Here is a 24,277-nt window from a genome sequence, read left to right on the forward strand (position 1 = left end):
TAGCACCAAAGAGTTGGGGTCAGAGCTCAAGGTTGTGATCAAGGGCTGGGGTTTGGGGAAGGGGTCTGGGGACATTTGGGGATCGGTGGGGACACAATGATGGGTAAGGGATGAAACCATCAACATAATGAGCATCAGCATAATAACCACCAGCAACATCCTTGGCACAGAAATAAACGGCGGAATCCTCGTCCTTGAGGTTGTTCATGGTCAGCGTCACCGAGCTCTGCCCGTTGTCCCTGGAGATCGTGAACCGGCCCTGCACCGACGGCGCGTAGCTGGTGCTGCCACCATTGCTGCTGATCCCTGCGAGCCATTCCAGCGCCTTCCTGGGGCTCTGGCGAACCCAGTGCATGTAGTAACTCCCAAAATTGAATCCGGAGGCGCGGCAGAGCAGAGTCAGGGACCCCCTGGGGTGCTGGAGGTCCCCCCCACACTCCAGCAGGGTCACGACCGCCCGGAGCCCTGCGGGAACAAGGGGAGATGGGGATGAGGCGCCGGGTCCGGGCCTGACCGGGGCTGGGCGTGGCGCTCTGGGGCCCCTGGGGATGCAGAAACAAAGAGTCTGTGCCCAGTCCCAGTTACAAAGTGTTCGTTGGGATATTTGTGTGTGTCTCGGTCCGGGCGACCGTGACCTTGCTGGAGTCCGAGGGGGACCTCCAGTCCCCCGGGGTGTCAATGGCTTTGGTGTGCCGTGGGTCTGGATTCAATTTTGGCCCTTATGGATTTCTGTGGGTCCGCCAGAGCCCTGGGAAGGGGCTCGAATTTGTGGCAGGGATCAACAGCAATGGTTACACCTGGTACGCGCCGTCAGTCCAGGGCCGGTTCTCGATCTCCAGGGACAACGGGCAGAGCTCGGTGACGCTGACCACGAACAGCCTCAAGGACGAGGATTCCGCCATTTATTTCTGTGCCAAATGGGTTGATGGTAATGGTTGGGGTGCTGTTGCCGCCCCTTCAGTTGCTCTGTACCCCCCTGACCTTTTCTCCACATCCCAACCCTTGACTCAACTCTTGGCCGTTCCTCCCACTCTTTCACCACCTCCTCCTTGTTTGGTTTTCCCAATTCCACTGCTCTCAGTTCCTGTCGTGAGGTCAGATTAAAATGAAAAGCAGGGTAGGGTTGAAACATAAAGTGTTTAATGATATTTGTATTAATAACATAAAGAAATAATAAATTCAGGGTTAGTCAATGGAGCAGGGGCAGGATCAGCTGTGCCATGAATTAATTAACACATGGAGACTAATTGCAGGCTCTGGGCTCAGCCCAAACTCGCGGCGTCTCCTCCTTCCCTCCCCTCTGGACCCCGACTCCTGCTCCCCCGCCCTCGGGGTCTCCTCCCTGCTCTTTGTGCTCTCCCCCCGTGCAGGATTGAAGGATTGCCGGTTTTATCTGAGCCTGGACAAACGCTGTGCTGGGGCCAGGCCCTGCTCCCTGCGCTCCTGCAGGGACACAAAAGGGCCCTTCCAGGTTTGCTCCTGCAGAACGGGAATGCACAGAGCGGGAACAAATCCTCCCGTTGGTTTCCAGGCTGCCAAAATCCAAATCGGGCTCCAACAATTTGGGGACAGGTGGGGACCTGAGGAGGGGGACGGGGCTGAAAACATCAACCAAACCAGCACCAGCGCCATCAGCACCCCAACCAGCAACAGCACTTTTGGCACAGAAATAAACGGCGGAATCCTCGTCCTTGAGGCTGTTCATGGTCAGCGTCACCGAGCTCTGCCCGTTGTCCCTGGAGATCGAGAACCGACCCTGCACCGACGGCGCGTAGTAAGTGTCGTCATCATAGTCAATCTCTGCAACATATTCCAATCCCTTTCCGGGTCTTTGGCGGATCCAGATCATTCCATAACCCCCAAAATCGAATCCAGATCCACGGCAGAGCAGAGTCAGGGACCCCCCGGGGGGCTGGAGGTCCCCCCCGCACTCCAGCAGGGTCACGGCCGCCCGGAGCCCTGCGGGAACAAGGGGAGATGGGGATGAAGCGCCGGATCCGGGCGTGGCCCGGGCTGGACGTGGCGCTCTGGAGGCGCCCGGGGATGTAAAAACAAAGACTCAGTACCCAGTCCAAGTTAAAAGGTGTTTATTGGGATTATTAATTACATTTATATCATCTTTGGGCGCTCGTGACCCTGTTGGAGTCCGGGGGGGACCTCCAGCCCCCTGGGGTCTCTCTGACCCTCGTGTGCCGTGCCTCTAGATTCAATTTTGGGAGTCACGGAATGTCCTGGATCCGGCAGAGCCCGGGGAAGGCGCTGGAATTCGTCGCAGGGATCAACCCCAGTGGTGGTTACACTCAGTACGCGCCGTCCGTCAAGGGTCGGTTCTCGATCTCCAGGGACAACGGGCAGAGCTCGGTGACGCTGACCATGAACAACCTCAAGGACGAGGATTCCGCCGTTTATTTCTGTGCCAAAGAGGCTGGTGGCAGTTGGGGTATTGCCTGACCCCGTGGCTCTGACCCCACCTGTTCCCAGCCCCTTCCTCTACCCCCTCTCCCCTGCCCCAGTCCTGACCTCTCCCTCCAGCTGGGGACAACTCCAGAGTCAATCTCAGACGCACCAGCTCCAATCCTGGCACCAAAATCATCAAAACCAATTCATGGCATCGACCTCCAGTGGATTTGGGGCAGGAATCGGCGCTGGAATCCTCGTCCTGGAGGCTGAGACGGGAAAAGTTCAAACCCCTGACCCAACTCTTGGTGGTTCCTCCAAAGCTTTGAGCTCCGCGCCCCAAACCTCAGCACTCGCCCATAGATCCGAAGCTTGGTCTTAAAATCGTTGCGTTAATGCCTTGGGATCAGTGCTCAATGCTGAGGCGACGGCTTGGGGTTTTGGAGAGGGATCCGGGGACATTTGGGGTCAGGTGGACACACAGTGACTGGAGGGGGGGATCGAAACTTTCAACATTATTAATATTAACAGCATCACCATTATCTCCAGCATTTTTGGCACAGAAATAAACGGCGGAATCCTCGGCCTTGAGGTTGTTCATGGTCAGCGTCACCGAGCTCTGCCCGTTGTCCCTGGAGATCCTGAACCGGCCCTTGACTGAGGACGCGTAGGCAGTTCTGCCATCATTGGTGTTGATCCCTGCAACGTATTCCAGCGCATTGCGGGGTCTCTGGCGGATCCAGTACATTTCGTAACTCCCAAAATTGAACCCGGAGGCGCGGCAGAGCAGAGTCAGGGATGCCCTGGGGGGCTGGAGGTCCCCCCCGCACTCCAGCAGGGTCACGGTCGCCCGGAGCCCTGCGGGAACAAGGGGAGATGGGGATGAGGCGCCGGTTCCTGTTTCAGTGCCGAACGTGCCGATGGTGTTGGTGATGACACTGGCGCTCGTTACGTTGATGATTTTCATCGGTAGCCGTCATCCAATCCGCACCAGTCCTCAAATGAAGACAAAAGAGGCTCCAAACAATCCCCAAACTGGAGATGCAGAACTCCCAAGGCTGTTACAGCTTGGGCCCAGTGCTGAAGATTCGGGGTTGGTGCTCAAGGTGGGGGTGAAGGGTTGGGATTTGGGGAAGGGTCTGGGGACATTTGGGGACATGGCCTTAAACGTCAATTTCACCAGCATCAAAACCATCAGCACCATCAGCATCTTTAGCGCAGAAATAAACGGCGGAATCCTCGTCCTTGAGGCTGTTCAGGGTCAGCGTCACCGAGCTCTGCCCGTTGTCCCTGGAGATCGAGAACCGACCCTTGACCGATGACGCGTAGCTGGTGCTGCTGCCACTGTTGCTGATCCCTGCGACGTATTCCAGCACCTTCCCGGGGCTCTGGCGCATCCAGTACATTCCGAAATTCCCAAACGTGAATCCTTTGCCACGGCAGAGCAGAGTCAGGGACCCCCCGGGGGGCTGGAGGTCCCCCCCGCACTCCAGCAGGGTCACGGCCGCCCGGAGCCCTGCGGGAACAAGGGGAGATGGGGATGAGGCGCCGGATCCGGGCGTGGCTCGGGCTGGGCGTGGCGCTCTGGGGCCCCTGGGGATGCAGAAACAAAGAGTCTGTGCCCAGTCCCAGTTACAAAGTGTTCATTGGGATATTTGTGTTCATCTCGGTTCCAGGCCCCCGGGGGGTCCCTGACTCTGCTCTGCCGCGGGTCTGGGTTCGATTTTGGGAGTTTTGGAATGAGCTGGGTTCGCCAGAGCCCCGGGAAGGCGCTGGAATGGGTCGGGAGTATCCACAGCAGTGACGGCAGAACCTGGTACGCTCCATCAGTCAAGGGCCGGTTCTTGATCTCCAGGGACAACGGGCAGAGCTCGGTGACGCTGACCATGAACAACCTCAAGGACGAGGATTCCGCCGTTTATTTCTGTGCCAAAGTGCACTGCTCTGCTTGTTGGGGTGCTGCTTATGATGGTGACGCTGCTGGCCATGGTCGCCTGCCCCTGCTTTTTTGCCCCCTCATCATGGGGACCTCAAACCCCCGGGTTCTACCCCAGCCCTCAGTCCCGTCCCCAGTCCTGACCCTTTGTCCCCAGTCTCCCCCGGTTGCCCCAATGGTCACCACTGACCCCAAACCCTCCCCTGGTTCTACCCCAAATCTCAACCCAAAAATCAGAAATTCAGTGATTGGGACAAAGGCTCCGGCCCGGCCCCAGACCCGGCACCGAACCGCTTCTGCCGGCGTCGGCTCCGCGTCAGCTCGGCCAGTCAGGGGAGGGGGAGCCGGGGGAGATTTGGGGGAAATGGGAACAACTGGGGGGAAAACTGAGAGTTCGGGCAAGGATGGAGGAGTGTGGAGGAAGAAGATTGAGGATGGGACAAATGATGGGGATTTGGGGAACGGATTTGGAGATTCTGGGACATTTGGGGACCGACCAATGGGGGCCTGGGCCTACAACCGACATTGTCACCAAAACCAACACGACCAGCAGCAGCATTAGTACAACAACCATCGTTGTAACGTTTGGCACAGAAATAAACGCCGGAATCCTCGTCCTTGAGGTTGTTCATGGTCAGCGTCACCGAGCTCTGCCTGTTGTCCCTGGAGATCGAGAATCGGCCCTTGACTGACGGTGCGTAGGTGGTGCTGCCACTGGTGCTGATTGCGCCGACGTATTCCGGCGCCTTCCCGGGGCTCTGGCGGATCCAGTACATGGTGAAACTCCCAAAATCGAATCCAGATCCATGGCAGAGCAGAGTCAGGGACCCCTCGGGGGGCTGGAGGTCCCCCCCGGACTCCAACAGGGTCACGACTGCCCAGGTAGAGATAAACACAAATATCCCAATGAACACTTTGTAACTGGGGCTGGGCACAGACTCTTTGTTTCTGCATCCCCAGGTGCCTCTGGAGGGCCACGCCCAGCCCGGGCCACACCCGGATCGGGCGCCTCATCCCCATCTCCCCTTGTTCCCGCAAGACTCCGGGCGGCCGTGACCCTGCTGGAGTGCGGGGGGGACCTCCAGCCCCCCGGGGGGTCCCTGACTCTGCTCTGCCGCGCCTCCGGGTTCAGTTTCAAGAGTTTTGACATGTACTGGGTCCGGCAAAGACCTGGGAAGGCGTTGGAATTCGTTGCATGGATCAACGACGATGGTGACAGCACCGGTTACGCGCCGTCGGTCAAGGGCCGGTTCTCGATCTCCAGGGACAACGGGCAGAGCTCGGTGACGCTGACCATGAACAACCTCAAGGACGAGGATTCCGCCGTTTATTTCTGTGCCAAGGGTGCTTATGGTGCTGGTGGTTACTATGCTGGTGCTCATTATGTTGATGGTTTCATCCATTACCCACCACTCGTGTCCCTACCGATCCCCAAATGTCCCCAGACCCTCTTCCCAAACCCCAACCCTCGACCCGAGCTTGAGCACTGACCCCGAGTCTTTAGTGCTGTCCCAAAGTTGAGCTTTGATTCAAAGTCGTTAAGATCAAATTTGGGATCCAGGGTCGAGTGCTGAGGTTTGGGGCGCAGAGCTCAAAGCTTTGGGGGAACGGCCAAGAGTTGGGTCAGGGGTTGGGATTGGCAGGAAAGGTCAGGGGGGGTCAGAGCAGCTGGGGTGGGACAGAACCAGCTCTGGCATCAGCACCAGCATTACCATTATCACGTTTGCCACAGAAATAAACACCGGAATCCTCGTCCTTGAGGTTGTTCATGGTCAGCGTCACCGAGCTCTGCCCGTTGTCCCTGGAGATCGTGAACCGGCCCTGCACCGACGGTGCATAGTACATGCTGCCACCACTGCTGCTGATCCCTGCAATCCATTCCAGCGCCTTCCCGGGGCTCCGGCGAACCCACTGCATGTAGTAACTCCCAAAATTGAACCCAGACCCTCGGCAGAGCAGAGTCAGGGACCCCCCGGGGGGCTGAAGGTCTCCCCCGCACTCCAGCAGGGTCACGGCTGCCCGGAGCCCTGCGGGAACAAGGGGAGATGGGGATGAGACGCCGGATCTGGGCATGTTGGGGTTAAACTCTCTTTGAACCCAAAATATTCCATTATTAGCCCTGATGATAACAGTCATTAGCCTCAATAAAGTTTTATTTTTACCCTGATTTCCAATAATTCATAACCCATAGAAAAGTCAATTAAATGAAAAAATTAAAATTAAAAAATTGAAACACTAGAATTTAATTATTCCTGGTGATTTAGGAGGTTTATCTAGAGTTGCCCTTAGTTGTCATCCCTAATTACTCTAATTAACTGCACTAATTACGGCCCCCAGCAGGTGCCAGCACCTGCTGCTGCACTGAAAGCAAAACCCGAAATTTGGGGCCATTTTGGGTCTTTTTGTGGCTTTTTGGGGGAGTCCCCAAAGGGCGGATCCGACCCTGAGAGCAGAAAATCCTGAGCCAGGAGGGTTTGGGTTCATTTCATTAATTGCTTGTTAATTGCAGTTATTTCCATTATTTTCTGGGATTATTTAATTCAGGAAAATTCTGGGGGTGATTTAGATCAAACCAGTGGAGTCTGGGACAGAACGGGTGAAGATTTGGGGCTGGGATGAGGTGACCGTGACCCTGCTGGAGTCTGGGGGGGACCTCCAGCCCCCCGGAGGGTCCCTGACTCTGCTCTGCCGTGGATCTGGGTTCACGTTTGGGAGTTTCGGAATGACCTGGGCTCGGCAGAGCCCCGGGAAGGCGCTGGATTTTGTCGCAAGTATCCACAAGGATGGCAGCACGGCCTACGCGCCATCGGTCAAGGGTCGGTTCACGATCTCCAGGGACAACGGGCAGAGCTCGGTGACGCTGACCATGAACAACCTCAAGGACGAGGATTCCGCCGTTTATTTCTGCGCCAAATCTGATGATAGTGGAAGAGACACTGCTGCTAATTATGTTGATGTTTAAGGTCCCATCTCTCTCACCTGTCCCCAAATGTCCCCAAATGTCCCCAGACCCTTCCCCAAATCCCAACCCTTCACCCCCACCTTGAGCACCAACCCCGAATCTTCAGCACTGGGCCCAAGCTGTAACAGCCCTGAGAGTTCTGGGTCTCCAATTTGGGGATTGTTTGGAGCCTCTTTTGTCTTCATTTGGGGACTGGTGGGGATTGGATGACGGCTACGGGTGAAAATCATCAACGTAACGAGCACCAGCGTCATCACCAACACCACCGGCGTGTTGGGCACTGAAACAGGAACTGGAATTTTGGGGGAATTTTGGGAGATTTGGGAACCCAGCAATGGGGGTTTGGATGTGAACCGGCATTGGCAACACAATGAGCACAAGCGTTATCATCAACCCCGTTGGCAAAGTAAGATTTGGTGCGGAAATAAACAGCGGAATCCTCGTCCTTGAGGCTGTTCATGGTCAGTGTCACCGAGCTCTGCCCGTTGTCCCTGGAGATCGTGAACCGGCCCTTGACCGACGGCGCGTAGTCGGTGCTGCCACCAGTGTTGTAGATCCATGCAACATATTCCAGCCCCTTTCCAGGTTTTTGGCGGACCCAGAACATGTCGTGGCTCCCAAAATCAAATCCATTCCCATGGCAGAGCAGAGTCAGGGACCCCCCGGGGGGCTGGAGCCGAGATGAACACAAATATCCCAATGAACACTTTGTAACTGGGGCTGGGCACAGACTCTTTGTTTCTGCATCCCCAGGGGCCCCAGAGCGCCACGCCCAGTCCAGGCCACGCCCGGATCCGGCGCCTCATCCCCATCTCCCCTTGTTCCCGCAGGGCTCCGGGCGGCCGTGACCCTGCTGGAGTCTGGGGGGGACCTCCAGCCCCCCAATGCAACAATGGCTTTGGTGTGCCGGGCCTCGGGGTTTGATTTCGCATATTTTGGAATGTTCTGGATCCGCCAAACTCCTGGGGAGGCGCTGGAATGCGTTGCACAAATTGACGATGATGGAGATGCCTACTATGTGCCGTCGGTGCAGGGTCGGTTCTCGATCTCCAGGGACAACGGGCAGAGCTCGGTGACGATGACCATGAACAGCCTGATGTTGGAGGATTCCGGCGTTTATTTCTGTGCCAAATGTGCTTACAGTGATTGTGCTGCAAATGTTGAATATATTGATGGTTGCACCCCCATCCCTGTCACCGTGTCCCCAACTCCCCCAAACTCCAACCCCTGACCCCATTCCTGTCCCCCTGGCCCAGCCTGGAACTGGTTCTGCCCCAAATCTCTGCCCTGACCCCGATCTCCACTCTTGACCCCACGTCCTGACCTTCGCTGCTGATTTGGTGGAATCCCTCAGGGTTTGGGGCCAACAGGGGAGGTCTGGGGTGACCCAGTGGAATCCTCAGGGCAACGACCACGAGGGAAGGGAGAGGAAATCTGGGTTGAAAGGTGGAGATTTGGGGGAATGGTCCCAAGTGGGGCGAAGTCAAGAGTTGGGGCATTGCTGGTAAGGATTGGGACAAAATGGCCAAGATTTGACGGAAACTCTTGGGACTTGGGTTATAATTGTGGGAATTTTGGAATATCTGGGGACTGAGACTACGACTGGCATCGTCGATAAGACCAGCAAAAACTGCAGCAGTACCATACCAACTGCTGTAACAACCACTGCCATCACATTTGGCACAGAAATAAACGGCGGAATCCTCGTCCTTGAGGTTGTTCATGGTCAGTGTCACCGAGCTCTGCCCGTTGTCCCTGGAGATCGTGAACCTGCCCTTGACCGACGGCGCGTAGTAGGTGCTGCCACTGCTGGTGATCAGTGCAACGTATTCCAGTCCCTTCCCGGGTTGTTGTCGGATCCAGAACATGGCGTAAGACCCGAAATTGAACCCAGAGGCGCGGCAGAGCAGAGTCAGGGACCCCCCGGGGGGCTGGAGGTCCCCCCCGCACTCCAGCAGGGTCACGGCCGCCCGGAGCCCTGCGGGAACAAGGGGAGATGGGGATGAGGCGCCGGATCCGGGCGTGGCCCGGGCTGGGTGTGGCGCTCTGGAGGCGCCCGGGACCCACCTGGCAGGGCCAGCAGGGTCAGGAGGGCGAGGAGCGGGAGGGAGCTGGAGGCCATGGCCGGGATGTGCCGGGTACGGGGTCCTGGGGGGGTTTGGGGCAGAACCGGTGAAGATTTGGGGCTGGGATGAGGTGGCCATGACCCTGCTGGAATGCGGGGGGGACCTCCAGCCCTCCGGGGGGTCCCTGACTCTGCTCTGTCGCGGGTCTGGGTTCGATTTTGGGAGTTATGGAATGAATTGGGTTCGCCAGAGCCCCGGGAAGGCGCTGGAATACATCAGTTGTATCACCAGCAGTGGCAGCACCGATTATGCACCGTCGGTGCAGGGCCGGTTCTGGATCTCCAGGGACAACGGGCAGAGCTCGGTGACGCTGACCATGAACAACCTCAAGGACGAGGATTCCGCCATTTATTTCTGTGCCAAAACTGCTGGTGGTTATGCTACTCGTGTTGCTTATGTTGATGGTTTTGGCCCCATCCCAGTCCCTGTGTCCCCTCCATTCCCCAAATGTCCCCACACGTTTTTCTCTCACCCCAAACCTTGACCTCTTTATTTGGTCACGTTCAGTTCAGTTGCAGGAGAACACAGCTGAGATGAGTTCCCCTGGGAAACAGATTCCAACAGATTCCAGAAGATGCAGATCTCAAATTTGGACCCTGTACTAAAGACTCAGGATCAGTACTCAAGGCCAGAGTCAAGGTTTGGGGTTTGGGGACAAGGGAAACCTGGTGATGGGGAAAGGGTAAAAGCCACGATTATTAGCATCAGCAGTACCAGCACAATCTCTGGCACAGAAATAAACAGCGGAATCCTCGTCCTTGAGGCTGTTCATGGTCAGCGTCACCGAGCTCTGCCCGTTGTCCCTGGAGATCGTGAATCGACCCTTGACCGATGGCGCGTACCAGGTACTGCTGCCACTGTAGCCGATCCCTGCAAACCATTCCAGCGCCTTCCCGGAGCTCTGGCGGACCCAGCACATGCTGTAACTCCCAAAACTGAACCCGGAGGCACGGCAGAGCAGAGTCAGGGAGCCCCTGGGGGGTTGGAGGTCCCCCCCGCACTCCAGCAGGGTCACGGCCGCCCGGAGCCCTGCGGGAACAAGGGGAGATGGGGATGAGGCGCCGGATCTGGGTGTGGTCCGGGCTGGGCGTGGTGCTCCGGAGGCGCCCGGGACCCACCTGGCAGGGTCAGCAGGACCAGGAGGGAGAGGTGCGGGAGGGAGCTGGAGGCCATGGCCGGGATGTGCTGGGTACGGGGTCCTGGGGGGGTTGGGGGCAGAACCGGTGAAGATTTGGGGATGGGATGAGGCGGCCGTGCTCAAGGACAAGGACTCCATCGTTTATTTCTGCGCCAAATCCTCGATAGTTGCTGCACTGGTATTGCTGCTGTTGATGATGTTGCTGATTTTGGCACCGTCCCCACCTGTCCCTGCGCCCCAGATCCTTGTCTCAAACCCCAACCCTTCACCCCATTGTTTGTTTTGGTTCAGGACAAATTTGGGAGGTCCTGCCCTCATGGGATCCCTCCATGAGACAGATTCCAACAGATTCAAACCGACCCAAAAAGATTCACAGCTCAACTTTGGGCCCATGGCTGAAGAATCGGGGTCAGTGCTCAAGGTCACACTCAAGGGTTGGAGTTTGGGGACATTTGGGGACCTGAGGAAGGGGACGGGGCCAAAACCATCAATACCATAAGCATGAGCAGAACCACCAGCGCCGTGTTTGGCACAGAAATAAACGGCGGAATCCTCGTCCTTGAAGCTGTTCATGGTCAGCGTCACCGAGCTCTGCCCGTTGTCCCGGGTGATCGTGACCCGGTCCTTGACGGATGGCGAGTAGTAGGTGCTGCCACCATTGTTGTGGATCCCTGCGACCCATTCCAACACCTTCCTGGGACTTTGCCGAATCCAACTCATGGTGTAACTCCCAAAATCGAACCCGGAGGCGCGGCAGAGCAGAGTCAGGGACCCCCTGGGGGGCTGGAGGTCCCCCCCGCACTCCAGCAGGGTCACGGCCGCCCGGAGCCCTGCGGGAACAAGGGGAGATGGGGATGAGGCGCCGGATCTGGGCGTGTTGGGGTTAAATTGAGTTTGAACCCAATTATATTCCATAATTAGCTCTGATGATGACAGTCATTAACCCAAATAAAGTTTTATTAAAACCCTGTTTGCCAATAATTAATAACCCTGAGAAAAATCATTTAAATGAAAGAAATAAAAATTAAAATATTTAAACAGTTGAATTTAATTATTCCTGCTGATTTAGGAGGTTTTTCTAGAGTTGCCCTTAGTTGTCATCCCTAGTAACTCTAATTAACTGCACTAATTACGACCCCCAGCAGGTGCCAGCAGTTGCAGTCGCACTGAAAACAAAACCCGAAATTTGGGGCCATTTTGGGCCTTTTTGTGGCTTTTTGGGGAAGTCCCCAAAGGGGCGGATCCGGCCCTGAGAGCAGAAAAACATGAGCCAGGAGTGTTTGGGTTCATTTTATTAATTCCTTGTTAATTGCAGTTATTTTCATTATTTTCTGTGATTGTTAAACAGCATTTAAAATAATAAATAAAAGATTGACTCATCTGAATGCAATAAACAGCATATGAAATAATAAATAAATGATTGAATCATCAGGATACAATAAACAGGAATTTAAATACTAAATAAATTATTGAATCATCTGGATACAATAAACAGGGATTTAAAGAGATACTCTGGAATCCAGACCAATTAACAACTCATTAACACCCCCCCAAACCCCCCCAGGACCCCGTACCCGGCACATCCCGGCCATGGCCTCGAGCTCCCTCCCGCTCCTCGCCCTCCTGACCCTGCTGGCCCTGCCAGGTGGGTCCCGGGCGCCTCCAGAATGCCACGCCCAGCCCGGGCCACGCCCGGATCCGGTGCCTCATCCCCATCTCCCCTTGTTCCCGCAGGGCTCCGGGCGGCCGTGACCCTGCTGGAGTGCGGGGGGGACCTCCAGCCCCCCGGGGGGTCCCTGACTCTGCTCTGCCGCGCCTCCGCGTTTGATTTTGGGAGTCATGCCATGCACTGGATCCGTCAGAGCCCTGGTAAGCCACTGGAATACGTTGGGAGTATCAACAGCAATGGTGGCACCACCCAGTACGCACCATCGGTCAAGGGTCGGGTCACGATCTCCAGGGACAACGGGCAGAGCTCGGTGACGCTGACCATGAACAGCCTCAAGGACGAGGATTCCGCCGTTTATTTCTGCGGCAAACGTGATAATGGTAATGCTGGTGCTGATGCCAGTGCTGGTTCCGTCCCACCCCCAGTTTCTCTGACCCCCCCTCACCTTTTCTGCCACTCCCAACCCCTGACCCAACTCTTGGCCGTTCCTCCAAAGCTTTGAGCTCTGCGCCCCAAACCTCAGCACTCGGCCCTGGATCCAAACTTTGGTCTTAAAGACTTTGGGCTAAAGCTCGAATTTGGGACAGCACTAAAGACTCAGGGTCAGTGCTCAATGTCGGGTCAAGGGTTGGGGTTTAGGGGAAGGGTCTGGGGACATTTGGGGACAGGTACGGACAAAACCATCACCATAAACAGCAGTACCATAACCATAAGCACCAGTAGCCTTGGCACAGAAATAAACGCTGGAATCCTCGTCCTTGAGGTTGTTCATGGTCAGCGTCACCGAGCTCTGCCCGTTGTCCCTGGAGATCGTGAACCGACCCTTGACCAACGGTGCATAGTTGGTGCTGCCACTGCTGCTGATATCTCCGACGTATTCCAGTGCCTTCCCAGGGCCCTGGCGATACCAGCCCATCCCAAATTGTCCGAAATCAAATCCATTCCCACGGCAGAGCAGAGTCAGGGACCCCCCGGGGGGGCTGGAGCCGAGATGAACACAAATATCCCAACGAACACTTCGTAACTGGGACTGGGCACAGACTCTTTGTTTCTGCATCCCCAAGGGCCCCAGAGCGCCACGCCCAACCCGGGCCACGCCCGGATCCGGCGCCTCATCCCCATCTCCCCTTGTTCCCGCAGGGCTCCGGGCGGCCGTGACCCTGCTGGAGTGCGGGGGCGACCTCCAGCCCCCCGGCGGGTCCCTGACTCTGCTCTGCCGTGGAAATGGATTCACGTTTGGGAATTTCGGAATGTACTGGATGCGCCAGAGCCCCGGGAAGGCGCTGGAATACGTCGCAGGGATCAGCAACAGTGGCAGCAGCACCTGGTACGCGCCATCGGTCAAGGACCGGTTCTCGATCTCCAGGTACAACGGGCAGAGCTCGGTGACGCTGACCATGAACAGCCTCAAGGACGAGGATTCCGGCGTTTATTTCTGCGCTAAAGATGCTGATGGTGCTGATGGTTATGATGCTGGTGAAATTGACATTTAAGGCCCCATCCCCAAACGTCCCCAAATGTCCCCAGACCCTTCCCCAAATCCCAACCCTTCACCCCCACGTTGAGCACCAACCCCGAATCTTCAGCGCTGGGCCCAAGCTGTAACAGTCCTGGGAGTTCTGCATCTCCAGTTTGGGGATTGTTTGGAGCCTCTTTTGTCTTCATTTGGGGACTGGTGCGGATCGGATGACGGCTACGGGTGAAAATCATCAACGTAACGAGCGCCAGCGTCATCACCAACACCACCGGCACGTTCGGCACTGAAACAGGAACCGGCGCCTCATCCCCATCTCCCCTTGTTCCCGCAGGGCTCCGGGCGACCGTGACCCTGCTGGAGTGCGGGGTGACCTCCAGCCCCCCGGGGGGTCCCTGACTCTGCTCTGCCGCACCTCCGGGTTCAATTTCGGAAGCTCCTACATGCAGTGGGTTCGCCAGAGCCCCGGGAAGGCACTGGAATGGATTGCAGGGATCAGCAGCAGTGACGGTAGAACCTGGTACGCGCCATCGTTCAAGGGCCGGGTCACAATCTCCAGGGACAACGGGCAGAGCTCGGTGACGCTGACCATGAACAGCCTCAAGGACGAGGATTCCGCCGTTTATTTCTGTGCCACAAACACTGGTGCTGGTTATGCTGATGCATATGCTGTTGATGGTTTTGGCCCCGTCCCCTTTCCCAGGTCCCCAAATGTCCCCAAACTCCAACCCTTGACTGTGACCTTGGGCACTGACCCCGATTCTTCAACCCTGGGCCCAAAATTGAGCTGTGAATCTTTTTGGGTCCGTTTGAATTTGTTGGAATCTGTTTCCTAGTGGGATCCCATGAGGACTGGACCTCCCAAATTTGTCCCAAACCAAAACAAACAATGGGGTGAAGGGTTGGGGTTTGAGAAAAAGGATCTGGGGCACAGGGACAGGTGGGGACGGTGCCAAAATCAGCAACATCATCAACAGCAGCAATACCAGCGCAGCAACTGTCGGCAGATTTGGCACAGAAATAAACGGCGGAATCCTCGTCCTTGAGGTCGTTCATGGTCAGCGTCACCGAGCTCTGCCCGTTGTCCCTGGAGATCCAGAACCGGCCCCGCACCGAGGCCCCATAGAAGGTGTAACCTCCATCGCCGCTGATCAGTGCCACGAATTCAAGCCCCTTCCCGAAGCTCTGCCGGACCCATCTCATTTCGTAACCCCCAAAACTGAATCCAGAGCCGCGGCAAACGAGGGCCAAGGCGGCCCCGGGAGGCTGGAGGTCCCCCCCTGGACTCCAGCAGGGTCACGGCCGCCTCATCCCAGCCCCAAATCTTCACCGGTTCTGCCCCAAACCCCCCAGGACCCCGTACCCGGCACATCCCAGCCATGGCCTCGAGCTCCCTCCCGCTCCTCGCCCTCCTGGCCCTGCTGGCCCTGCCAGGTGGGTCCCGGGTGCCTCCAGAGCGCCACGCCCAGCCCGGATCGCGCCCAGATCCGGCGCCTCATCCCCATCTCCCCTTGTTCCCACAGGGCTCCGGGCGGCCGTGACCCTGTTGGAGTGCGGGGGGGACCTCCAGCCCCCCGGGGGGTCCCTGACTCTGCTCTGCCGTGGGTCTGGATTCAGTTTCGAGAGTTTTGACATGTACTGGGTCCGACAAAGACCTGGGAAGGCGTTGGAATTCGTTGCATGGATCAACGACGATGGTGACAGCACCGGTTACGCGCCGTCGGTCAAGGGTTCGTTCTCGATCTCCAGGGACAACGGGCAGAGCTCGGTGACGCTGACCATGAACAACCTTAAGGACGAGGATTCCGCCATTTATTTCTGTGCCACGGGTGCTTTTTCTGGCGCGACTTCTTATTATGCTGGTGTTCATTTTGTTGATGGTTTTGGCCCCATCCCAGTCACGGCATCCCCACTTGTCTCCAAATGTCCCCAGACCCTTCCCCCAAATCCCAACCCTCGAATCCAATTTTAAGCACTGACCCCGAGTCTTTAGTGCTGTCCCAAATTGAGCTTTACCCCAAAGTTTTCAAGACCAAAGTTGGGATCCAGGGCCGAGTGCTGAGGGTTGGGGCGCAGAGCTCAAAGCTTTGGAGGAATGGCCAAGAGTTGGGTCAGGGGTTGGGATTGGCAGGAAAGGTCAGGGGGGGTCAGAGCAGCTGGGGTGGGATGGAACCAGCACCAGCAGCAACATAATGAGCAGAACCATCAAAACGTTTTGCACAGAAATAAACGGCGGAATCCTCGTCCTTGAGGTTGTTCATGGTCAGGGTCACCGAGCTCTGCCCGTTGTCCCTGGAGATCGAGAACCGACCCTGCACAGACGGCGCGTAGTTGGTGTAGTCACCATCGCTGTTGATACTCGCAACGTATTCCAGTCCCTTCCCAGGTTTTTGGTGGATCCACCATATTCCAAAACTCCCAAAATCGAATCCATTCCCGCGGCAGAGCAGAGTCAGGGACCCCCCGGGGGCTGGAGCTGAGATAAACACAAATATCCCAATGAACAGTTTGTAACTGGGGCTGGGCACAGACTCTTTGTTTCTGCATCCCCAGGGGTCCCAGAGCGCCACGCCCAACCCGGGCCACGCCCGGATCCGGCGCCTCATCCCCATCTCCCTTTGTTCCCGCAGGGCTCCGGGCGGCCGTGACCCTGCTGGAGTGCGGGGGGGACCTCCAGCCCCCCGGGGGGTCCCTGACTCTGCTCTGCCGTGGGTCTGGGTTCACGTTTGGGAGCTACGGAATGTACTGGATCCGCCAGAGACCTGGGAAGGCGCTGGAATGGGTCGCAGGGATCCGCCGGAGCAGTGGCACAATCTACTATGCACCGTCGGTCAAGGGCCGGTTCACCCTCGTGAGTGACAACGGGCAGAGCTCAGTGACGCTGACCATGAACAACCTCAAGGACGAGGATTCCGCCGTTTATTTCTGTGCCAAAAATGCTAATGCTGGTGGTGATCATGCTGATGCTGAATCTGTTGATGGTGTCGACCGCGTCCCAGTCACTTTGTCCCAACCTGTCCTCAAATGTCCCCAGACCCTTCCCCCAAACCCCAACCCCTGACCCCATTCCTGTCCCCCTGGCCCAGCCTGGAACTGGTTCTGCCCCAAATCTCTGCCCTGACCCCCATCTCCGCTCTTGGCCCCATGTCCTGACCCTCAGGGCTGATTTTGGGGGGATCCCTCAGAGTTTGGTGGCGGTGGCTGAGATTTGAGGTGACACAGGGGAATCCTCAGGGCTGAACACTCCGGGTTGGTGCTCAAGGTCACAGTCAAGGGTTGGAGTTTGGGGACATTTGGGGACCTGGGGAAGGGGACGGGGTCAAAGCCATCAATACCATAAGCATGAGCAGAACCACCAGCGCCGTCTTTGGCACAGAAATAAACGGCGGAATCCTCGTCCTTGAGGCTGTTCATGGTCAGTGTCACCGAGCCCTGCCCGTTGTCCCTGGAGATCGTGACCTGGCCCTTGACTGACGGTGCGTAGTTGGTGGTCCCACCACTGCTGCTGATCCCTGCAATCCATTCCAGCGCATTCCCTGGGCTCTGGCGAACCCACTGCATGTAGTAACTCCCAAAATCAAATCCATTCCCACGGCAGAGCAGAGTCAGGGACCCCCCGGGGGGCTGGAGGTCCCCCCCGCACTCCAGCAGGGTCACGGCCGCCCGGAGCCCTGCGGGAACAAGGGGAGATGGGGATGAGGCGCCGGATCCGGGTGTGACCCGGGCTGGGCGTGGCGCTCTGGGGCCCCTGGGGATGCAGAAACAAAGAGTCTGTGCCCAGTCCCAGTTACAAAGTGTTCATTGGGATATTTGAGTTTATCTCGGCTCCAGCCCCCCGGGGGGGTCCCTGACTCTGCTCTGCCGCGGGTCTGGATTCGATTTTGGGAGTTATGGAATGCTCTGGATCCGCCAGAGCCCTGGGAAGGCGCTGGAATTCGTCACCATGATCACCACTGATGGTGGCAGCACCTGGTACCTGCCATCGGTGCAGGGCCGGTTCTCGATCTCCAGGGACAACGGGCAGAGCTCGGTGACGCTGACCATGAACAGCCTCAAGGACGAGGATTCCGCCGTTTATTTCTGCGCCAAACATTCCAACCATGGTTGGCCTTCTGATGGTGCTGCTGTTGGTTTGGGTGACAATGCCCATCGTGGTCCCCAGCCCCCTTTACTGCAGCCCCAAATGTCGTAAAATTCCCACAATTTTTCCCCAAATTCCAGCCCTTGATGATTTCTACACCAAATTCTCCAGTGGTTGTTGGGTTGCTGCTTGTGCTGCCGCTCGTGCCGTTGGTAGATTTTGGCCCATCACAGCAACCAGACACCTGCACCAGGAGAAGGGTCTGGGAATATTTGGGGACATTTGGGGACCTTTGGGGACATTTGGGGCTGGTGGGAATTGAATGATGGCAATGGGCTTGGAATGATCAGCATAACGAGCACCAACATCATCACCAACACCATCGGCATGTTCAGCAGTCAAATAGGAACTGGAATTTTGGAGGAATTTTTGGGGAATTTTCGGAGATTTGGGGACCCAGCAATGGGGGTTTGGGAAAAGCACCAGCGCCAATACCAGAAGCAGCACCGATACCAGCTCCACCATTCCAACCATAACGACCACTGCCGAAACACCTGGCACAGAAATAAACGGCGGAATCCTCGTCCTTGAGGCTGTTCATGGTCAGCGTCACCGAGCTCTGCCCGTTGTCCCTGGAGATCGAGAACCGGCCCTGCACCGAGGGCAGGTACCAGGTGTGGGCTCCTTTCCTGCCAAATGAGGTGATACTGGCGACAACTTCCAGAGCCTTCCCTGGTCTTTGGCGCATCCAGAACATTGCATAGCTTCCGAAATCGAATCCATTCCCGTGGCAGAGCAGAGTCAGGGACCCCCCCAGGGGGCTGGAGGTCCCCCCCGCACTCCAGCAGGGTCACGGCCGCCTCATCCCAGCCCCAAATCTTCACCGGTTCTGCCCCAAACCCCACCAGGACCCCGTACCCGGCACATCCCGACCATGGCCTCGAGCTCCCTCCCGCTCCTCGCCCTCCTGGCCCTGCTGGCCCTGCCAGGTGGGTCCCGGGCGCCTCCAGAGTGCCACGCCCAGCCCGGGCCACGCCCGGATCCGGCGCCTCATCCCCATCTCCCCTTGTTCCCGCAGGGCTCCGGGCGGCCGTGACCCTGCTGGAGTGCGGGGGGGACCTCCAGCCCCCCGGGGGATCCCTGACTCTGCTCTGCCGCACCTCCGGGTTCAATTTTGGGAGTGTTGTCATGTTCTGGATCCACCAGAGCCCCGGGAAGGCACTGGAATGCGTCGCAAGTATCTACAGCAAGAGTGGCAGCACTGAATACGCACCGTCAGTCAAGGGCCGGTTCTCGATCTCCAGGGACAACGGGCAGAGCTCGGTGACACTGACCATGAACAGCCTCAGGGATGAGGATTCCGCCGTTTATTTCTGTGCCAAGTCTTACACCAGTAATTGGAATGCTGCTGGTTAAACTGCTGGTCTTGTTCTTTTCGTGACCATGTCGGTTGTGGCCCAATGATGTCATTGTTGGGTCCCCAAACGACGCAAAATCCCCAAAATCTTCTGAGAAATCTCAACCGTTGATGCCGTCCTTGGCGTGTCCTTCATCAACTGCATCCTCATCTCAACTCTCGAATTTCCCCCCCAGTTGTTCCCATTTCCCCCAAATCTCCCCCGGCTCCCCCTCCCCTGATTGGCTGAGCTGACGCGGAGCCGACGCCGGCAGAAGCGGTTCGGTGCCGGGTCTGGGGCCGGGCCGGAGCCTTTGCCCAAATCCCTGAATTTCTGATTTTTGGGTGGAGATTTGGGGCAGAACCTGGGGAGGGTTTGGGGTCAGTGGAGACCATTGGGGCAACCGGGGGAGAGTGGGGACAAAGGGGCAGGACTGGGGACAGGGCTGGGAGTTAGGGTCCCAGTGAGGAAGGCGGACAGGACTGGAGGCCGTCACCATAACCAGCTTGAGGATTACAACCAGAACAGGAAGCTTTGCTGCAGAAATAAACGGCGGAATCCTCGTCCTTGAGGTTGTTCATGGTCAGCGTCACCGAGCTCTGCCCGTTGTCCCTGGAGATCGTGAACCGGCCCTTGACTGACGGTGCGTAGTAGGTGCTGCCACTGGTGCTGATCTCTCCAACCCATTCCAGGCCTTTCTGGGTGCTCTGGCGATACCAGCCCATCCCAAATTGTCCGAAATCGAATCCATTCCCGCGGCAGAGCAGAGTCAGGGACCCCCCGGGGGGCTGGAGGTCCCCCCCGCACTCCAGCAGGGTCACGGCCGCCCGGAGCCCTGCGGGAACAAGGGGAGATGGGGATGAGGCGCCGGATCCGAGCGTGGTCCGGGCTGGGCGTGGCGCTCTGGGGCCCCTGGGGATGCAGAAACAAAGAGTCTGTGCCCAGTCCCAGTTCCAAAGTGTTCATTGGGATATTTCTTTTTGTCTCCGCTCCAGCCCCCCGGAGGGTCCCTGACCCTTGTGTGCCGCGCCTCTGGATTCAATTTCGGGAGTTTTGGAATGTGCTGGGTTCGGCAGAGCCCCGGGAAGCCGCTGGAATGGGTGGCCGGGATCCACGCCAATGGTGCCAGCATCGCCTACGCGCCATCGGTTCGGGGTCGGTTCTCGATCTCCAGGGACAACGGGCAGAGCTCGGTGACGCTGACCATGAACAGCCTCAAGGACGAGGATTCCGCCGTTTATTTCTGTGCCAAGGGTGCTGCTGGTCATGCCGCTGATAACGATGCTGTTTTTGACCTGTCCCCATCGATGTCCCCAAACCCCAACATTTGACACTGACCTTGAACACTGACCCTGAGCATATAGTTGAGTTATGTGCCATTAATTAATTACTGTATTGTGGTTAATTGCAGGGTCCTAACACTCACTACCTCATTCTAACCCCAAAACTTCACCGGTTCTGCCCTAAACCCTCCAGGACCACTCCCAGGCTGGGCTACACCCGGATCCGGCGCCTCATCCCCATCTCCCCTTGTTCCCGCAGGGCTCCGGGTGGCCGTGACCCTGCTGGAGTGCGGGGGGGACCTCCAGCCCCCGGGGGGTTCCTGACTCTGCTCTGCCGCGCCTCCGGGTTTGATTTTGGACAGTTTGGGATGGGCTGGTATCGTCAGGGCCCCGGGAAGGCGCTGGAATACGTCGCTGATATCAGCAGCAGTGGCAGCACCTACTACGCGCCGTCAGTCAAGGGCCGGTTCACGATCTCCAGGGACAACGGGCAGAGCTCGGTGACGCTGACCATGAACAACCTCAGGGACGAGGATTCCGGCGTTTATTTCTGTGCCAAATGTTCCTGCACTGGTTATAATTGTGCTACTGCTGGTCTTGTTGTTTTTGGTGACAATAGCATTTGTGACTCCAAGGCCCTATTGCTGGGTCCTCAAATGTCACAAAATCTCAAAAGCCTTCTCTGAATTCCCGACCTCATCCTTGAGCTTCTCCCTCAAACTCCTCCATCCTTGCCCCAACTCTCGACTTTCCCCCCCAGTTGTTCCCATTTCCCCCAAATCTCCCCCGGCTCCCCCTCCCCTGACTGGCCGAGCTGATGCGGAGCCGACGCCGGCAGAAGCGGTTCGGTGCCGGGTCTGGGGCCGGGCCGGAGCCTTTGCCCAAATCCCTGAATTTCTGATTTTTGGGTTGAGATTTGGGGCAGAACCAGGGGAGGGTTTGGGGTCAGTGGTGACCATTGGGGCAACCGGGGGAGACTGGGGACAAAGGGACAGGACTGGGGCAAGGGCTGAGGGCTGGGGGAAGGGTCTGGGGACATTTGGGGACAGGTGGGGTCACAGTGACGTGGATGGGGCCTTAAACATCAACATAATAAGCTCCAGTACCAGTGCCTCCATAAGCAGATTTGGCACAGAAATAAACGGCGGAATCCTCGTCCTTGAGGTTGTTCATGGTCAGCGTCACCGAGCTCTGCCCGTTGTCCCTGGAGATCGTGACGCGACCCTTCAGTGATGAGGAGTAGTAACTGGTGCCGGCATTACTCACACTTGCAACAAATTCCAGCCCTTTCCCAGGGTTCTGGCGGATCCACAACATTCCATAACTCGAGAATGCGAACCCGGAGGCGTGGCAGAGCTCCCTCCCGCTCCTCGCCCTCCTGGCCCTGCTGGCCCTGCCAGGTGGGTCCCGGGCGCCTCCGGAGCGCCACGCCCTGCCTGGGCCATGCCCGGATCCGGCGCCTCATCCCCATCTCCCCTTGTTCCCACAGGGCTCCGGGTGGCCGTGACCCTGCTGGAGTGCGGGGGGGACCTCCAGCCCCCTGGGGGGTCCCTGACTCTGCTCTGCCGCGCCTCTGGGTTCAATTTCAGGAGTTACAATATGATGTGGATCCGCCAGAGCCACGAGAAGACTCTGGAATGGGTTGCAGAGATCTACAGCAACAGGGGCTACACCGGCTACGCGTCATCAGTGCAGGGCCGGTTCTCGATCTCCAGGGACAACGAGGATTCGGCCGTTTATTTCTGTGCCAAGGGTGCTTATGGTGCTTGGAGTGCTCATGCTGCTGCTGCTCATTATGTTGATGGTTATGACCTGATCCCAGTCACTGTGTCCCCATCTGTCCCCAAATGTCCCCAGACCCTTCCCCCAAACCCCAACCCTCGACCCGACCTTGAGCACTGACCCCGAGTCTTTAGTGCTGTCCCAAAGTTGAGCTTTAGCCCAAAGTCTTTAAGACCAAACTTTGGATCCAGGGTCGAGTGCTGAGGTTTGGGGCGCAGAGCTCAAAGCTTTGGAGGAACGGCCAAGAGTTGGGTCAGGGGTTTGAGCTTTTCCCATCTCAGCCTCCAGGACGAGGATTCCAGCGCTGATTTCTGTGCCAGATGTTTCACGGGTGCTTGTGAGGGGGGTTAAGGTGGTCCCAGGCCCCAAACACCATTTGGGCTCCTGAGCTGGACCTTGCCCTCTAATGGGATCACTGGCCCAAAACTCGGTCAAATCCGTGGTGTTGGCCCAAAGCCACCCGGGTTGACACCGACCCCCAGAGCTGACCCAAAACTGATCCTTCAGGGCAGAGTTCAGGGGAAAAAAGTCGAGCTTTGGGGTGGACAGTTGTGGTTTGGGATGTAGGAGCAGAACAAAGCAAGGTTGGGATCAACGGTCAAGAGCTGGGGCCGGGTTTGGGGGCTGGGGGGAGATTTGGGGAAGGGTGGGGACTCAAATATGGGGCGGGGCAAACACCAAAATTGTCAACATAACCAGCAGCAGGACCAGCAGTATTAATACATTTGGCACAGAAATAAATGCCAGAATCCTCGTCCTTGAGGTCGTTCATGGTCAGCGTCACCGAGCTCTGCCCGTTGTCCCTGGAGATCGAGAACCGGCCCTTGGCTGATGACGCGTACCAGGAACTGCTGCCACTGTTGCTGATACTCGCAACCCATTCCGGTGCCTTCCCGGGGCTCTGGCGATACCAGCCCATCCCGAAGTCTCCAAAATTGAACCCAGACCCGCGGCAGAGCAGAGTCAGGGTCCCCCCGGGGCTGGAGCTCCCCCCTGCACTCCAGCAGGGTCACGGCCGCCTGGAGCCTGCGGGAACAATGGGAGATGGGGATGAGGCGCTGGATCCGGCCATGCTGGGGTCACAATTCGCTGCAGGATCCCAATTTCCGGCAATTGGAAATGTTCCAAACGAACAGGCCTGACCTTCTGAACCAACTCAAATCCGCGGTCAAACAACCGACGGCGCAGGGAGAGAAGGAGAAGCAGAAAGTCACTGATGGAACTCAGGGGCACCAAAAATGGGATCGACCAATCAGATGAAGGCTCCACCAATCAACCAATGAGCTGACAAACAAAGACGCGCACTCAACATGAGGGCCTGAGTGCGGCCACCAATGGGATAAAGAGTGACTGAAATCAGAGATAATTAATAAAAATAAACAATGTTTGGAGGCAGAGTGAACAGCTTTGGTTGATTGACAGGGAATGGTGCAGAGTCCTTTGTGTTCTGTGCTTCATTTGGGGCACAGAGTCGGGATTGGGGGTCTGGGGTTTGAGCTGTGCCCGTCCCCATCTCCCCTTGTTCCCACAGGGCTCCGGGTGTCCCTGACCATGCTGGAGTGCGGGGGGGACCTCCAGCCCCCCGGGGGGTCCCTGACTCTGCTCTGCCGCGCCTCCGGGTTCAGTTTTGGGAGTTATGGAATGAATTGGGTTCGCCAGAGCCCCGGGAAGGCGCTGGAATACATCGGGTGTATCAACAGTGATGGCAGCACCTGGTACGCGTCGTTGGTCAAGGACCGGGTCACGATCTCCAGGGACAACGGGCAGAGCTCGGTGACGCTGACCATGAACAACCTCAAGGACGAGGATTCCGGCGTTTATTTCTGTGCCAAACATGCTGGCAGTGGTTGTGGTGCTGCTTATGCTGATGGTTTTGGCAAGATCCTTGTCCCTGTCATTGTGTCCCCACCTGTCACCAAATGTCCCCAGACCCTTCCCCCAAACCCCAACCCTTTGACGCCGTCCTTCAGCACTGACCCAAGTCCTCAGCGCTGGACCCAAAGTTGAGATGTACCCCAAAGCTTTCAAGACC

At 57.3% G+C, this 24,277-nt stretch overlaps 1 pseudogene and 12 gene segments (V, D, J or C); 6 read left to right on the plus strand and 7 right to left on the minus strand.

Annotated features, from left to right (window-relative positions):
* Positions 1-19: 19 nt before the first annotated feature.
* Positions 20-888, minus strand: LOC117010113 (the record flags this gene model as incomplete). The annotated part of the segment is given in 2 exon segments: positions 20-465; positions 870-888. Coding segments are annotated over 2 exon segments (465 nt in total), but the record flags the coding sequence as incomplete, so codon positions are not given.
* Positions 889-1,007: 119 nt separating this feature from the next.
* Positions 1,008-1,954, minus strand: LOC117010114 (the record flags this gene model as incomplete). The annotated part of the segment is given in 2 exon segments: positions 1,008-1,084; positions 1,645-1,954. Coding segments are annotated over 2 exon segments (387 nt in total), but the record flags the coding sequence as incomplete, so codon positions are not given.
* An 849-nt stretch (positions 1,955-2,803) lies between these two features.
* On the minus strand, positions 2,804-3,217 carry LOC117010115 (the record flags this gene model as incomplete). The annotated part of the segment is given in 1 exon segment: positions 2,804-3,217. A coding segment is annotated over 1 exon segment (414 nt), but the record flags the coding sequence as incomplete, so codon positions are not given.
* Positions 3,218-3,560: 343 nt separating this feature from the next.
* LOC117010116 lies at positions 3,561-3,914 on the minus strand (the record flags this gene model as incomplete). The annotated part of the segment is given in 1 exon segment: positions 3,561-3,914. A coding segment is annotated over 1 exon segment (354 nt), but the record flags the coding sequence as incomplete, so codon positions are not given.
* A 1,465-nt stretch (positions 3,915-5,379) lies between these two features.
* LOC117010117 lies at positions 5,380-5,823 on the plus strand (the record flags this gene model as incomplete). The annotated part of the segment is given in 1 exon segment: positions 5,380-5,823. A coding segment is annotated over 1 exon segment (444 nt), but the record flags the coding sequence as incomplete, so codon positions are not given.
* Positions 5,824-5,992: 169 nt separating this feature from the next.
* On the minus strand, positions 5,993-6,352 carry LOC117010118 (the record flags this gene model as incomplete). The annotated part of the segment is given in 1 exon segment: positions 5,993-6,352. A coding segment is annotated over 1 exon segment (360 nt), but the record flags the coding sequence as incomplete, so codon positions are not given.
* Positions 6,353-6,962: 610 nt separating this feature from the next.
* Positions 6,963-7,295, plus strand: LOC117010120 (the record flags this gene model as incomplete). The annotated part of the segment is given in 1 exon segment: positions 6,963-7,295. A coding segment is annotated over 1 exon segment (333 nt), but the record flags the coding sequence as incomplete, so codon positions are not given.
* A 1,483-nt stretch (positions 7,296-8,778) lies between these two features.
* On the minus strand, positions 8,779-9,280 carry LOC117010121 (annotated as a pseudogene).
* A 630-nt stretch (positions 9,281-9,910) lies between these two features.
* On the minus strand, positions 9,911-12,151 carry LOC117010122. The segment is given in 4 exon segments: positions 9,911-9,964; positions 10,251-10,356; positions 11,020-11,384; positions 12,134-12,151. Coding segments are annotated over 4 exon segments (543 nt in total).
* On the plus strand, positions 12,150-12,730 carry LOC117010123. The segment is given in 2 exon segments: positions 12,150-12,204; positions 12,294-12,730. Coding segments are annotated over 2 exon segments (492 nt in total).
* A 646-nt stretch (positions 12,731-13,376) lies between these two features.
* Positions 13,377-13,721, plus strand: LOC117010124 (the record flags this gene model as incomplete). The annotated part of the segment is given in 1 exon segment: positions 13,377-13,721. A coding segment is annotated over 1 exon segment (345 nt), but the record flags the coding sequence as incomplete, so codon positions are not given.
* Positions 13,722-15,081: 1,360 nt separating this feature from the next.
* On the plus strand, positions 15,082-15,674 carry LOC117010125. The segment is given in 2 exon segments: positions 15,082-15,136; positions 15,226-15,674. Coding segments are annotated over 2 exon segments (504 nt in total).
* Positions 15,675-16,337: 663 nt separating this feature from the next.
* On the plus strand, positions 16,338-18,547 carry LOC117010126 (the record flags this gene model as incomplete). The annotated part of the segment is given in 2 exon segments: positions 16,338-16,700; positions 18,422-18,547. Coding segments are annotated over 2 exon segments (489 nt in total), but the record flags the coding sequence as incomplete, so codon positions are not given.
* Positions 18,548-24,277: the final 5,730 nt, after the last annotated feature.

This window comes from Catharus ustulatus, chromosome 38 (genome assembly GCF_009819885.2).
Source record: "Catharus ustulatus isolate bCatUst1 chromosome 38, bCatUst1.pri.v2, whole genome shotgun sequence".
Lineage (NCBI taxonomy): Eukaryota > Metazoa > Chordata > Aves > Passeriformes > Turdidae > Catharus > Catharus ustulatus.